This window comes from Canis aureus, chromosome 6 (assembly GCF_053574225.1).
Source record: "Canis aureus isolate CA01 chromosome 6, VMU_Caureus_v.1.0, whole genome shotgun sequence".
Lineage (NCBI taxonomy): Eukaryota > Metazoa > Chordata > Mammalia > Carnivora > Canidae > Canis > Canis aureus.
The window spans coordinates 42126726-42141234 of NC_135616.1; the positions used below are offsets into that span (position 1 = coordinate 42126726).

The 14509-nt window shown below is 49.3% G+C and overlaps 1 protein-coding gene across 1 annotated transcript in view; it reads left to right on the forward strand.

Moving 5' to 3' along the window:
* Window positions 1-14509, forward strand: part of EPHX1 (epoxide hydrolase 1) — a 32627-nt gene that overhangs the window by 8415 nt on the left and 9703 nt on the right. Inside the window, exons 2-3 of the mRNA XM_077901302.1 lie at window positions 5349-5536; window positions 7789-7969. Of these exons, the coding sequence (XP_077757428.1) occupies window positions 5354-5536; window positions 7789-7969 (364 nt within the window). The 5' untranslated portion in view covers window positions 5349-5353. The remainder of the gene's footprint in view (window positions 1-5348; window positions 5537-7788; window positions 7970-14509) is intronic.

Genomic DNA, 14509 nt, shown 5'->3' on the forward strand with positions numbered 1-14509 from the left:
AGGCTAGAAGATGAGACACACATCATCGGCTTTCTGGGCCCTCAGGTCCACATCTCTGGCGGTGCAGGTATCTTTTTCCTTCTTCTAACAGGAAGGGCATTTTTCACATGGGAGTTTTGTTTCCTGCTTTCGGGTGGGGGGGGGGCAGAGAAGGGTCTGAGACTCGAAGCACCTCCTGTCTCGTAAGTGACTTTTATTTAAAATAGTCACTGTGCCGAAGGGGCGCATCTGGGGTGGCCTGCCCTAGATTGGATCGATAAACCCGTCTCTTATTTCCATCCCCAGCTGGTGGACATTCAGGTTGTTTGCAGTCTTCCTTCTTACCAGGAGGGAATATCTGCAGCAAATCCTCCTGAGCATATGACAGTTTCTGTAAATGCAAGTTCAGTGCTCTGGAGAAAGGAACTCCAGCCCGGAGGAGCTGGGTCAGAGGCCACATGAGTTTTACATTTTTTTTTAAAGATTTTATTTATTCATGAGAGACACAGAGAGAGAGATAGAGAGACAGAGACACAGGCAGAGGGAGAAGCAGGCTCCATGCAGGGAGCCCGACGTGGGACTCAATCTAGGGTCTCCAGGATCACGCCCTGGGCTACAGGCGGCGCTAAACCGCTGAGCCACCCGGGTTGCCCTCAGTTCTCTCTTTTTAAAAATATTTTATTTATTTATTCTTGAGAGACACACACAGAAAGGCAGAGACACAGGCAGAGGGAGAAGCAGGCTCCCTGCAGGGAACTTGATGTGAGACTCCATCCCAGGACCCCAGGATCATGACCTGAACTGAAGGCAGACGCTCAGCCACTGAGTCACCGAGGTGCCCCTTTTATGTTCAGTTCTAAGGTCACCATGTTACTCAGTGAACTGCTTCATGCTAAACTGATCCCTGATTTTTTCCCCCTAGTTTCATGAGTATGTGCCCAGAACTTGACCTCAGTGTAGAATTTAGAGAATTCAACTCTGCACGACCTCATTTCTTATCTGAGTTGTCAGGGTCCCTCTGAGCAGTCTCCTGTAACTAAATGACCATCGTCCTCCAGTGATTATGCTAAAAAGAAAGAAATGATGCTGGTTTACAACAAAAACTACATTCTCCTTACAAGGCAGGCTAATCGTTTTTTAGGAAGGGTAGCCTGATTCCAAGGATGAAATGCTTTCAATCAGAGGCCTTCCCCCCTCTGCCCCCTGCCCCGTGGCTCTCCCAGCAGAGCATTTGGTCTGTGTTCTGGGGAGGTGCATTACAAACTGAACAACACAGAACAACGGAATTGGATGGAATAGGGCATCGGAGCTTTCGGAGCTCACCGCCCTGGCTGTGGTGTCAGAAGCCCACACCACGAAGCAGGCACGCTGGCCCTGGAGAGCATTACTTCTGATGTTTTCACAGTAGCTCCCAAACGTCCACATTTTGAAGGAGGTAGAGTATTTTCTACACCAGCAGGAGCTGACTGCGGGAGCCTCATGACAGACGGAAATAGACAGGCATCTCCTGCCCAGGAACATGTGTTGCAGGATGCTGATAGCCAGGGGTATCCATCACGATACCATCTTCCTCCCAAGTCACGTCCGTGGGGAGCAGATACTCCCAGACCACAGGTGTTCATGCCGTGCATGCACCAAGCAAGTCTCGCAGCCTGTTGTGCACATGGGCTGCAGCATGGCTCTAGGGTCTCTTCCAGCCTGAAGATTCCACACAGTAAGACAGGACTTAGGGGGAAGGGAAGGCACACACTGGCAGAGCACCTGCTTTGAGCCAGCGCTTTTATCCTCATCTTACAGACAAGGCCACAGACGCTCCGAATGGTTTCCTGCTAAGTGGCGGCACTGGGATTCCAACCACTGGAAACAGCAGAGGCTCCCTTTTTGTAAACTCCCAAGATGTTCCAGTTCTTAAAGTCATGGTAGTTAGACTTCAGGGGTCCCCTGGAATGGGGGTTCTCCAGGAAAACCAGGCTGGGCCCTTGAATGGTAACACCATGCTTCCCCAAACCCACAAGGGGTTTGCATGTTACTTGGTGTGCAGTGGGGCTGGAAGATAGTGTGTCACCCACCAGGGGACCCAGTGATCAGTCTGTTCTCCTGCGCGCAACCCCCTTCCCAGAAATCAGTCTACCTGTGACTTCTGAGTCAGGAGGTCTTGCTTAGTAGAGAGAGCCCAGGCGGGTTGCCACAGCTGGGGACAGCGTGCAGGCTCGGGAGGCCCATGACTGTGGACACCCCAGGCTCCTAACAGGGTTCCTGCAGCGACGACTCCATGCACCTGCCCAAGCCATGACCTTCACGTCTCTTCCCCAGGCTGCGTACAGACCTATCCTTTCTGTACATTGTAATCTCTGTGTAGCTTTCAAAAATGTGAGTGCTGCACCCCGGCTTTCACCACCAGAGGAAAACATCTGTGTTTCATTACAGATTATAGTTTTGCTTGACCTCTATATAAAGGGACTCGTGCAACGTGTGCTCTTCTGTGTCTGGCTACTTTGGCTTGGCCCTGTCTGCGGGGTCACACGTCGTGTGTACAGCGTAGACCGTTCGTCCTCTGGCATGGCGTGCCACCGTGATGACACCAGTCTGTGACGGGTGGTGCGTAGGTCGTTTCTCGTCTGAGGGTTCCATGGATAGAGCTGCTGTGAACGTTCTGGTTTATGGCTTTGGGCAAACACGTGGGCATGTTTAGGTTGGGTCTATACCTACGGGTGCATTGCAGAGGCATAGACTTTGTGAATGTCCAGTTCTAGTAGACTCTACTGGTTTTCCAGAGAGATTGTAGGAAATTGTCCTGCTGGATTTTGATTTATCCTGGTTTCTCTCTAGGAATTGCCTCCCTTACGGTTTTGATGGTGTGCTCCACGTACACCTGCCACTGAAGAGGGAATGTCTGACTTGAGTCTCTGGGTAGCAGGATTGAGGCCCTGCCTCCAGGCCTCCCTGCATCAAGGGTGTGGCTGCACTGCTCTGAGTGCCTCTGTGCAGAGCATGCTGCATGTGGCGAAGGGGGCTGGGCACAAGAAATAGATTGCATTCTAGGTAGAGGAGGGAAAAGTAGGGAGAGACACCTGCAGGGCACAGTGCTCCGAGGCACAGAAATGGGGCCCAGCTTCCTGCTGAGTTAGCTCCCAGAACCACCTGCCCAGCACCCCCCACCCCCACCCCCACCCCCGCCACAGGCCCGGCAGCGAACGTTCTGGCAAAGGCCAAGAGCTGCATCAATAAGCCCAGCAACCTGGAGCAGAGTCATGTGGTCTGCCTAAGGCCCAGGTGCTCTATGGCAGGACAGGTGAGGCTCTATCAGTACTCAGCTCTAGGTCTTCCTGGCCACCTTTTTTAATGTTTTTTAAGGTTTAATTTTTGAGTCATCTCTCCACCCAACATGGGGTTTGAACTCACGACCCTGAGATCAAGAGTTGTAAGCTCCAAAGGACTGAGCCAACCAGGTGCTTCCTGGCCACTTTTTTTTTTCTTTTTAACAAACAAGGTACAATAAGGTTTTTTGTTTTTGTTTTTGTTTTTTAAAGATTTTATTTATTTATCTGAGAAAGAGAGAGAGAGCAACACAAGCAGGGGGAGAGGCAGAGGGAGAGGGAGAAGCAGGTTCCCTGCTGAGCAGGGAGTCCGACTTGGGGCTCAATCCCAGGACCTTGAGATCATGACTTGAGCTGAAGGCAGATGCTTCACCAGTGGAGCTACCCAGGTGCCCCCACAGTGAGGATTTAGGGCTGAATTAGTGCCCCTTCCAGGGGCACACAGTTCCATGTACAGATGACTCTTGCCTGAGTAACCAGGCACAGGGAGCCGAGGGGGTCTGGGCAGGCTGTTGTTCGAGCTGGGGCTGCTGGTCAGGCTGTCTGCTTTCCAACCTGCCTCCTCCATTTACGGGCCCTCCCGGCTTGGACATGCTGCTCAGCCCTCACTTCCTCATCTGTAAAATGGGACCGTTAAGATAACTAGATGAGCCAAATGACATGGGGTGCTCAGAGCAGAGCCCTGAGGAAGCTTCCCCACACACTGCCTGTTCCCTTCCCAGGCAGTGAGCCCACACACACACTGCCTGTCACCCTCCCAGACAGCGAGCAGACACCACATCGGGGAGGCGCACACCGCCGCCCCTGCGTCCCTGGGGTGAGGGCAGCAAGGGGCATGCCATCTCTCAGCGCTGCAATAAGGGCAGGGAGCTTGGAGAGTTCTAGGCGCCCTCAGACCAGGACTTCAAGTACCAGCCCACTGGTGACCCCGTTTAGGAGGGCTTCTGGGCAAGAGGGAACCTCAGGGCAAGCAGGATCGGGAAGCTCCTAGGAATGTGCCAGGCAGGTCTACAGATACAGGAAGCGGATTCGTGGTTGCCTTGGGCTGGGCTGCAGTGGGGGCAGTACGGGGCTGAGATCTAAGGAGTCTCTCTTTGTGGTGGAATGTTCTAAAATTGTGCTTACGGCCACACAGAACTGTGAAGGTGCTAGGAACCACCAGATTGTACACTTCAGGCAGGTGAATTGTATGGCACATGAATTCTGTCTCCTAAAGCTATTTTAAAATTACAGCTGCGATGTGTGGCCGTCTTCCGGCCACCTCACACTCCGCCTGCCTCCTGACCGTGGGAGCCTGCTTGTCCCTGGTGTGCGTGGGGACAGGTCCCTGGCAGAGACAGCAGGGGGCAGAGCTCCGGAGTCCAGCGCTGGGTGGTTGGAGGGGGGGCACTCAAGAGGGTGGAGAGAAGCTTCCAGAGCTGGAGGTGCCTTAGAGGAACCCACGGCTGCAGAAGTACAGCCCCTGCGCCCAACACTCATATTTTTCTAGTTGGAAGGATGAATTTCATAGCTCAGTGTGGTTGTAGATGACTCTTGTCTTTTTTCTCTCCTTTTCCAATTCTTCCAGATGCTTACATTCTTTTTCTTAGGCCAGAAATATGTGAAGTTAGGGTGCCTGGGAGGCTCAGTTGGTTAGGGGTCGGACTCTTGGTCTCAGCTCAGGTCCTGATCTCAGGGTCGTGAGTTCGAGCCCCACCTTGGACTCCATGCCCAGCGTGGTGCTTACTTTAAAAAAAAAAAAAAAAAAAAAAAGAATGAGAGACACCTGGGTGGCTCAGTGGCTGAGCATCTGCCTTCAGCTCAGGGCATAATCCTGGGGTCCTAGGATCAAGGCCCTAATCGGGCTCCCCATAGGGAGCCTGCTTCTCCCTCTGCCTATGTCTCTGCCTCTCTCTGTGTCTTTCATGAATAAATAAATAAAATCTTGGGTAAAAAAATAAAGTACCCGAAGTCAGGGACTAGATGGGAGAGCAGGTGGGGACAGGCGTCCAGGCCAGGGTCAGGGCCTGCCTGGGGGTCTCTGCAGCTGATGGACATGCCTCTCTCTTGCAGGAATCATGTGGCTGGAAATTATCCTTGCCTTGCTGCTGGGCTTCGTCATCTACTGGTTCGTCTCCCGGGACAAGGAGGAGACGTTGCCGCTGGGAGATGGCTGGTGGGGACCTGGGGCAAGGCCCACAGCCACGGAGGATGAGAGCGTCCGCCCCTTCAAGGTGGAGACTTCCGAGGAGGAGATAGAGGTAGGGTGCCGTCTGTAGGCGGGACTGAGCAGCGTGGAGGGCAGAGAAGCCCCGCCCGTGGGTCCTGAGGCTGGGGGGACCTGCCCAGGGATGGGTCTCCCTCTGCTCTTCTCCCGCCGGGCAGTACACAGAGGCTGACCCACGCCACCTGCCCATCCCCTCTGCTCCCTCCTCCCCTGCCTCCTCCTTCCCCCCTGCTCATGGGTCGGCAGCGCCCAGGTGAGAGGGGGTGCCAGCTGGCCCCTGGCACGTGCATCAAAGCTCATGGAAAGCAGTTGCTTCCTTCTCCTTTGGGCCCCTCTGAAACCCTCAGAGTAGGCTTGCAGGACAAAGCCAGCAGGTTTTCATCAGGACCCGGGCGGAGGTTCTTCCTGAGTAACAAGCTAGGCCATGGGAACATCAAATGCTCAGGTACAGAGAAGCTACCCCGGACCAGCACTGATTACGCTCCTGCTGTGGTGCCGGTGCTCATGGTCACATCCAATCCCTGTAGTGAGGACTGTTGTTCCTCTTTCCAGATGCAGAAATTGAAGCTCAGAGGGTAAAGCAGTTTAGGCCAGGGACCGAGATGAGAAGCAGGATTTGAACTCGGATCTGTCCAACTCCAGTGCTTATGTCCCTCCACCACACACTGGAGTCTGGGTGGGGGGGTGGTATCCAGTGGGATGGGCTGCAGGGCCAGGAGGGTGAGTGGGACCTAGGACGTCCCCACCCGTTCTTCCTCTCCTTCTGTGCGTATCGGAACACCTGCTGTATACAGGTGCGTGCTGGGTGCCGGGAGAAGAGCAGAGAGCAAATAACTCACAGTCCCATAGCCCAGAGAAGGAATGGGCATGGAGGAAGGGTAACTGAGGGATTCATAGGCATAGATGCCATAAAATGTGCCAACAAAAAGTGAGATTTCTGCAAAAAGCAGAAATCGGGCTGCACCTGAGAGAGAAACCAGGCTGAGGCCCCTTGGGTAGGATAGATGATGCCTTGCTATTCAGGAGGCTGGGCCCTGAGGATGTTGCCATCCTTGGGTTCTCAGACTCAGTCTAAAACATCCCAGTCTGGGTGCCTGGAGTGCTTGGGAGGACACTGGCTACAGGTGACACCCGGGAGGCCCCATGAGCCCATACAGACGTCCCGGTCCTGGCTGGTCTTCTCCCCTGATGCTCGCCCAGGGGGCTTGCGCCTTCTCTCCTGGTCTGTCCTTCTGATTCGAGCTGAGTTATAGGGTTTTCCTCAGTGCAAACCACAACCCGGGACAAATCCGTCCTACCACCTGTTTCTACAGCCCCCAGGCTGAGAATAGTTTTTACATCTTTAAATGGCTGAAAATAATCAAAAAAAAGGACTGTCTCGTGACATGTGAAAATCACACAGCATGCAGATTTCAGTGTCCGTAAATAAAGTTTTATTGGAACCCAGCCGTGTCCATTTGTCCATGTCTGGTCTGTGGCTGCTTCCATGCTACAAGGACAGAGTAGACCAGAGGCAGCTTGAAAAACCTAAAATAGTTACTGTCTGGCCTCTTACAGAAACGGCTTGCTGGTCCCTACCACGCATAAGACTCAATAAATTAAAAATGTGTATTGTTCATATGTTTAAAAACAGAAGGAGAAGTAAAGGTGAAGTCAAAAGGGGCGAACAGGGCAGCCCGGGTGGCTCACCAGTTTAGTGCTGCCTTCAGCTCGTGGCATGATCTTGGAGACCCAGGATCGAGTCCCACATCGGGCTCCCTGCATGGAGCCTGCTTCTCCCTCTGCCTGTGTCTCTGCCTCTCTTTGTCTCTGTGTCTCTCATGAATAAATAAAATCTTTTTTTTTTTTAAAAAGGGAGGAGAACATAAGGGTGCCTGGGTGGCTCAGTTGGTTTAAATAGCCGACTCTTAGTTTCAGCTATGTCATGATCTTAGGGTCGTGGGATCGAGTCCCTCGTGGGGCTCCATGCTCAGCACAGAGTCTGCTCAGGATTATCTCTCCCTCTGCCCTACCCCCCCCCCATTGCACACATGCACACTCTCTCTCAAATAAAGAAATTGTTTTAGAAAGTGAGGAACATAGTCTTTCGGAACAGCCACTGTTGTGGGAAACATGGAGGTTCCTTCTGGGGTAAACCCGACCACCCAGGGTGCACGTCTGCAGACCAGCAGCCTCCTCACCCTCCCGAGGGACATAGCTTTGCCTCTTCTGTCTCACTGTCTTGTGGCTGCAGGGTTTGCTCTGTCTTCTGGAACCAAACCTGCTTTGCCCTGCGTTTTGCTCCAGGACTTGCATCAGAGGATCGACAGGGTCCGTTTGACTCCACCTCTGGAGGATGGGCGCTTCCATTATGGCTTCAACTCCAAGTATCTGAAGAAAATCCTTTCCTACTGGCGGAATGAGTTTGACTGGAGAAAGCAGGTGGAGATTCTCAACAGGTACCCTCACTTCAAGACTAAGATCGAAGGTATGTTCACAGCACCAGCTGCCGGGGGAGGTATGTCACAGGAGTAGCCTTGGCAGGTGCCCATGTGACTCAGACCTAACTTAGAATCCAAATACTGGTCCTCAAGAGGTATTTACAGGGTCACCTCTGGAGCAGAAAGAGACAGAATCCCAACAAATCCAATGGACCTTAGAGCAAGACAGGAAAACGTATAAATAGTTTAAAAGCCAAAGAAATGCAGAATCTGGTCCAGTGATGGGACAGCCTTTGAGGGGAGGGAGCGGAGGCGTGGGCCTGCCGTGGCACGGGTCAGCTCCAGCCCTGGGGGGGGGGGCGCGGTGAGGTCTGCTGAGGGTTGCTCAAGGGATATGTCGGGATCTGAAGAAGTATTGCCCTTTCTGTCGGCAGCTCTGTAGCCCGTGTCCGTCTGTGTGGTAGGTTGTTCCGCACCTGGGAGGGCTTCACCTGGGAGGGCAGGGACCTCCCAGATTGTCTTGGCAAGGCAACCTCAAGATCATTTGGGGTGAGGTCACAGTTCCCTCAGTGGAAAAGCATTTCCCCCCTTTTGAGAAATAATTGACATCCCTCACGGTGTAAGTCTGAGGCGTAGAGCGCGGTGGGTTGATTTATAGTCGTTGTGAAACCATCACCGCGGCGGGTCCTGCTCACACCCAGCTTCTCGTGCAGACACAGGACAAAGAGAGAAAAAACTTTCATCCTTGCGGTGAGAACTCAGGATCGACTCTTAACTTTCGTGTGCGCCCCACAGCAGTGTCCGCTACGTGACCCCCCAGTGCCTGCGACCCTCGCACCTGGGGTTTGCACCTCCTGACCCCCTCCCTCCGGCTCCCCCCCCACCCCCGCCTCTGGTAACCGCATGTCTCATCTCTTATCCTGAGTTCACTTTTAGTTTTTGTTTTAGATTCCAGGTACCCGTGAGATCCTGTAGTATTTGTCTCTCTCTGTCGGGCTTACTTCACTTAGTGCAATGAAGGCTTTATGTTTGCACGGTGGTAGGATTTCCTCGTTTTTTAATGGCTGAATAATATTCCATTGTACACATTCGTACCACAATGTCCTTCTCCGTTCATCCATCCGTAGACACTGGTTGCTTCCGTGTCTTGGCTGCTGTGAGTAATGCTGCAGTGAACATGGGGTGCAGATACCTTTTTGAATTAGTGTGTTCGTTTTTATATATATATTCCCTAAATTGGAATGCTGGACCATATGGCCATTCTATTTTTCATTTTTGAGGAACCTCCATACTGTTTTCCACAGTGGCTGCGCCCATTTACAATCCCACCAACAGTGCAAGAGGGTTCCCCTTTCTCTGCATCCTCATCCACACCTGTTGTTTCCTGTGTCATTAATTTTAGCCATTCTGACAGGTGTGAGGTGGGATCTCACTGTGGCTTGGAATTGCATTTCCCTGATGCTAAGTGATGATGAGCATCTTTCCATGTCTGTTGGCCATCTGGATGGCCATCATGTGTGTTGGAGAAGCATCTATTCTGGTCCTTTGCCCATTTTAATTGGGTGGTTTTTCTGCTACAGAGTTGTATAAGTTCTTTCTGTATTTTGGAGATGAACCCCTTATCAAACGTAAGGATTGCACATATTTTCTCCCATCCCACAGGCTGTCTTTTCACTTTGTGGATGGTCTCCTTTGCTGTGCAGAGGCTTTTTTAGTTTGATGTTGGTCCACTTATTTATTTTTTTACTTTGATGCTTGAGCTTTAGGTGTCAAGTGTTTGAGTGTTCTTGGCTCCCTTGTCAAAGTTTAGTTGACCATATATGCCTGGATTGGTTTCCAGGCTCTCAGTTCTGCTCCATTGATCTGTTTGTCTCTTGGGAAAGCATATGTTAACCCCAGAAATATTTAGAATAAAACAGAAATGCTGGGGTGCCTGGCTGGCTCAGTCGGTGGAGCATGCAACTTGATCTCAGGGTTGTGGGTTCAAGCCCCACATTGGGTGTAGAGATTACTTAAAAATAAAATCTTTAAAAGTAATAATAAAGTAAAATAATAAAATCTTTATAAACACATAGAAATGTTTAGGAAAATCAAGTTCATAGTGTTACTGAGCCTGGGTGGCTCAATCAATGTAGCAGCTGTCTTTGGCCCAGGTCATGACCTCAGGGTCCTGGGATCGAGTCCCAGTTGCAGGGGTGGGGGAGGTCCCTGCTTTTCCCTCTGCCTCTGCCCCTGCAAATAAATAAATAAAATCTTTTTTTATGTATTTATTTTCTATTATAGTAAAATATACATAACAGAATGTTGACCATTTGACTGTTGTCATATGCAATACCCCAGAAAAGTGACAGTAAGCACATTTATATCATTATGCAGCCATCACCACCATCCATCTTCAGAACTTTCTTATTTTGCAAAACTGAAACTGCATCCCTGTTAAACAATAAGCCCTCATTTCTCCCCTCTCCCTCACCTCTGAAAATCATTCTACTTTTGCACTCTGTGAATTTAAGTATGAATTTTGTACCTAAGTACTTCCTATGAGTGGAATCATTCAATATTTGTCCTCTGCCTGGCTTATTGCACTCAGCATAATGTCCTCAAATTTCATTTGTTTTGTAGCAAGTGTCAGATTTCCCTTTCTTTTTAAGGCTTTCATAGTATTCCATTACATGGATAGACCACAGTTTGTTCATGCATTCACCCGTCCATGAATGGGCTGCCTCTACATTTGGCTATTGTGAATAATGCTGCCAGGCATGTGGGTGCACAAGTATCTGCTCATGTGTCTGCTTTCTGTGCTTTGGAGGAATGCCCAGAAGTGGAATTGCTGGGTCAAATAGTAATTTTGTGTTTAGCTCTTTGAGGAACTGCCATACTATTTTCCATATTTTACTATTTTTGCACGATTTTAAATCTCCACCAGTAATGTACAAGACTGCTAGGTTTTATTAAAGTTTGTTTTAGTTATTTTAGAGAGGGAGAGAGAGTACAAATGAGAGGGGCAGAGGGAGAGGAAATCTCAAGCAGACTCCATGCTGAGTGCAGAGCCTGATGTGGGGGCTCGATCCCACAACTCTGAGATCACGACCTGAGATGAAACCGAGAATCAGACGCTCAACTGATTGGGCCACCCCGACACCCCCAGACTGTCAATTTTTCCATGTCCTTACCAACACTTGTTATATCCTTTTTTTTTTTTTTTTTTTACTTTTATTTGTGTTTAATTTATGCAGAATTTACTCCCAGGCCATAAGCTTTTGTTTCTTCAGCTTCTTCTGGGATGTCTTTGTCTTCTGTGCAGCCTCCTCTGCTGGTTTAGGAACAATTTTGTCTTTCCTGTCAGGACCGTCTCCATGACGCGGGGAGAGCTTATGCAATGGGTTAGTCTGACCATGAGTCCTAAGAGTTCTGCACCACATCTTGGGGATTTTGCTCACCTGGATGTTCTCTGGCCAGATAATCTACATCTAAACCCTTCAGATCAGCATTACTCTCTCTGTTTTTAAGTACATGAGGTAAAATTCTAGCACTCTTCTTGGGGCCCCGAGCCTGTGTCCAATATGGGCACACCTGCCAAGTCCAACGTCACAGCGATAGCGTGGCACATGCTGCTTCTGCAAAGCGACACCCCTCATGTACCTGGTGGCTTTTCAGGTATGCCTGTCCTTGCTAGTCTGCGCAGTCTCACCTGTGTTTAAGTGAACACTAAGATCTGAAACTCTTGATTTGCATGACTTTTCTGGGTCAAGTGGATAGCAAACCATCTTCAGAGATCACATCCGGCTGTTTCCGGGAAGAGCAACACTTGTGACATTAGCCATCCTGATGGGTGCACTGCAGCGTCTCATTGTGGTTCTGATGCACGATTGTCTGATGATTTATGAGACTGAGCATCTTTTCTTGCACTGCCAGCCATTTGTATATCTTCTTTAGCAAAATGTTCAAGTCCTTTGCCCATTTTTGAAGAGATAGTTGGGTTTTTGTTGTTGCTGGATTTGGGGCTTTCTCTTGTTCTGCCTATCAGTCCCATATGAGCTGTGGGATTTGCAAATATTTGCTCATGTCCTGTGGGTTGTCATACTATTTAGTGGTTCATGTTAAGGAAACTGCATTTTTGGAATTTTAAATATTCGTAATGTTCAAGACAATTTGGCCTTTTCAAGTAATGGACTTTTTTAAGATTTTATTTATTCATGAGAGACACACAGAGAGAGAAGCAGAGACACAGGTAGAGGGAGAAGCAGACTCCCTGCGGGGAGCCCGATACGGGACTCGATCCTGGAACCCCAGGATCACACCCTGGGCTGAAAGCAGATGATCAACCACTGAGCCACCCAGGAGTCCCCCAAGTAATGGACTTTTGAGTTATAACTGAGAGTGTGTAACTGAGTAATGGATTCAGATTTTACGTGAAAATCTTCTTGAGTTTACATGAAGTGTTGGAAGATTTAGGCTTTACCACAGTCATAAATTTATTAAAATTCTTAAATTCAAAGTATGTGGAAGATGTATCAGTCAGATCAACTAAAGTTCTTAAAAAGGAAATTGAAATTATACCATGTTTAAAGGAGTGTCATTAAGCAAGTTTAGAAATGCAAACATTCATTAATCAAAGGCCTCTGGAGAATAACTCTCAACACTGCTTAGATTAATAAATATACAGGGGACGCCTGGGTGCCTCAGTGGTTGAGCGTCTGCCTTTGACTCAGGGCCTGGTCCCGGATTCCCGGGATTGAGTCCTGCATCCGCTTCCTTGTATGGAACCTGCTTCTTCTCCCTCCGCCTGTGTCTCTCTTTCTGTATCTCTTATGAGTAAATAAATAAAATCTTTAAAAATAATAATAATAAATATACATGAGCACCTGGCTGGCTCAGTTGGTGGAGCATGTGATTCTTGATCTCAGGGTGGTGAGTCCGAGCCCCACATTGGATGTAGCAAGTACTTAAAAATAAAATCTTAAAAAAAGAAAATAAAAATAAAAATAAAAATAAAAAAATAAAATAAAATAAAATAAAATAAAAATAAAATCTTTTAAAAAGAATAATAACATTTTAGCAATATAGAGAGGATAATATTTGTAAGTTGAACTCAGAGGCCTAATATAGAGCTAGGTTTCTAAATTTGTAACTAATGAGATGAGGACTAATTTTAAACATAAAGCAGTTGTTGCTGTGCCCTTCAGGGACTTTGATATCTTCGTCATGAGCCTCACAAGAGAATCTGAGCCACTTCATCCAAGCCAAAGTACATATAGATCTTTGTATGAAATTTCCAAAGGTTGCCTTTCGCATCCCTGGTGCCACATTGCCTGGTTTCCTCATCTTGATTCAGATCACTCTGTTGCTGCATCTCTTCACTGGTCGTCTATTAGAGGCTGACAGACAGGGTACCTCCTGCATCCAGGCGTTTTGGGTGCAGAGAACAGGGTCCCTGCCTTCTTTCAGGGGTGATGCTTACCTTTACAGTACAGGGTGAGGGGTTCTGGAAGGGAGGCGGCTCTGGGAGCTTCATGAGCCCCACTGCCACCTGGAAATGTAATGGAAGGCTTCCTGGAGGAGGTGGCATCTAAGCTAAGACTTAAAGGATAAATAGGAGTTTGCCACTAATGTGAGGAAGGTAGTCCAAGAGGAGGAACCAGCACCTCCAAACATCCAGCGGCAAGAAACCCTAGGGGGCTATTCCCTTCCTGGAGGCTGCAGGCTCAAGAGGCCTTACCCCCTGGACCATCTTGGGTTCCCCAGGGCATCACAGTGAAGAACAGTGCAGATGCTCCAAAGGGGGCGACTTGGGGCATTGAGTCGTGCCAGAGGGCTGCGACCGACCCCATGTGCAGTTCAGCTCCCTCCCCAGGGTGGCGGTCCCAATTCAGAGCTGGGCGTGCAACACCCTGCAGCATGCTGCAGACCATAGATCTGCCTGGAAACAGGGGCGGGTGAGGTTGAGGGGACTTGCTTCCTCCTCCAAGGGAAACCCCCATATTTAGGAAGTATGGGCTTTTAACATTTTTTTTTTCATTTCTAAAATTCAAATATTTAAAACTCAAAACGTCTATAAGGAAGCAGTGAAAAGGCAATCTCTATCTCAACCCTTCCCCCAGCCAGCATTTCCCACCCCAGGACAGCTTCTGGTTCCCTCGCACGCACGCTTCCAGGCATCGCTGTGCACACTAGCACCTGTGCATCTGTGTGGAATTCCCTCAGATGACAGTGTGACCATTTGGATTGGAAATCATATCACATTGTGCAGTGTGTCCCAAAGGAGGTAAGGATATCTTCTGAAATGAACTTCAAACCAGGAGTAAATATAGCAACATAGAAGGACATGTTCCAAAATAGAATGTATGTAGAGTTCTGGTTTTGTTCGAAGAAGGTTATAATCTGTGACTGTTTTTTAAGAAGTCTGAGCTGCGGGGCACCTGAGTGGCTCAGGCCATTAAACATCTGACTCTTGGTTTCAGCACAGGTCAGGATCTCAGGGTCGTGGGATCGAGCCCCATGTCAGGTTCCATGCTCAGCTCAGAGTCTGGTTGGGATTCTCTCTCCCTCTCCCCCTCGACACCCCCTGTCTCTAAAATAAATAAATA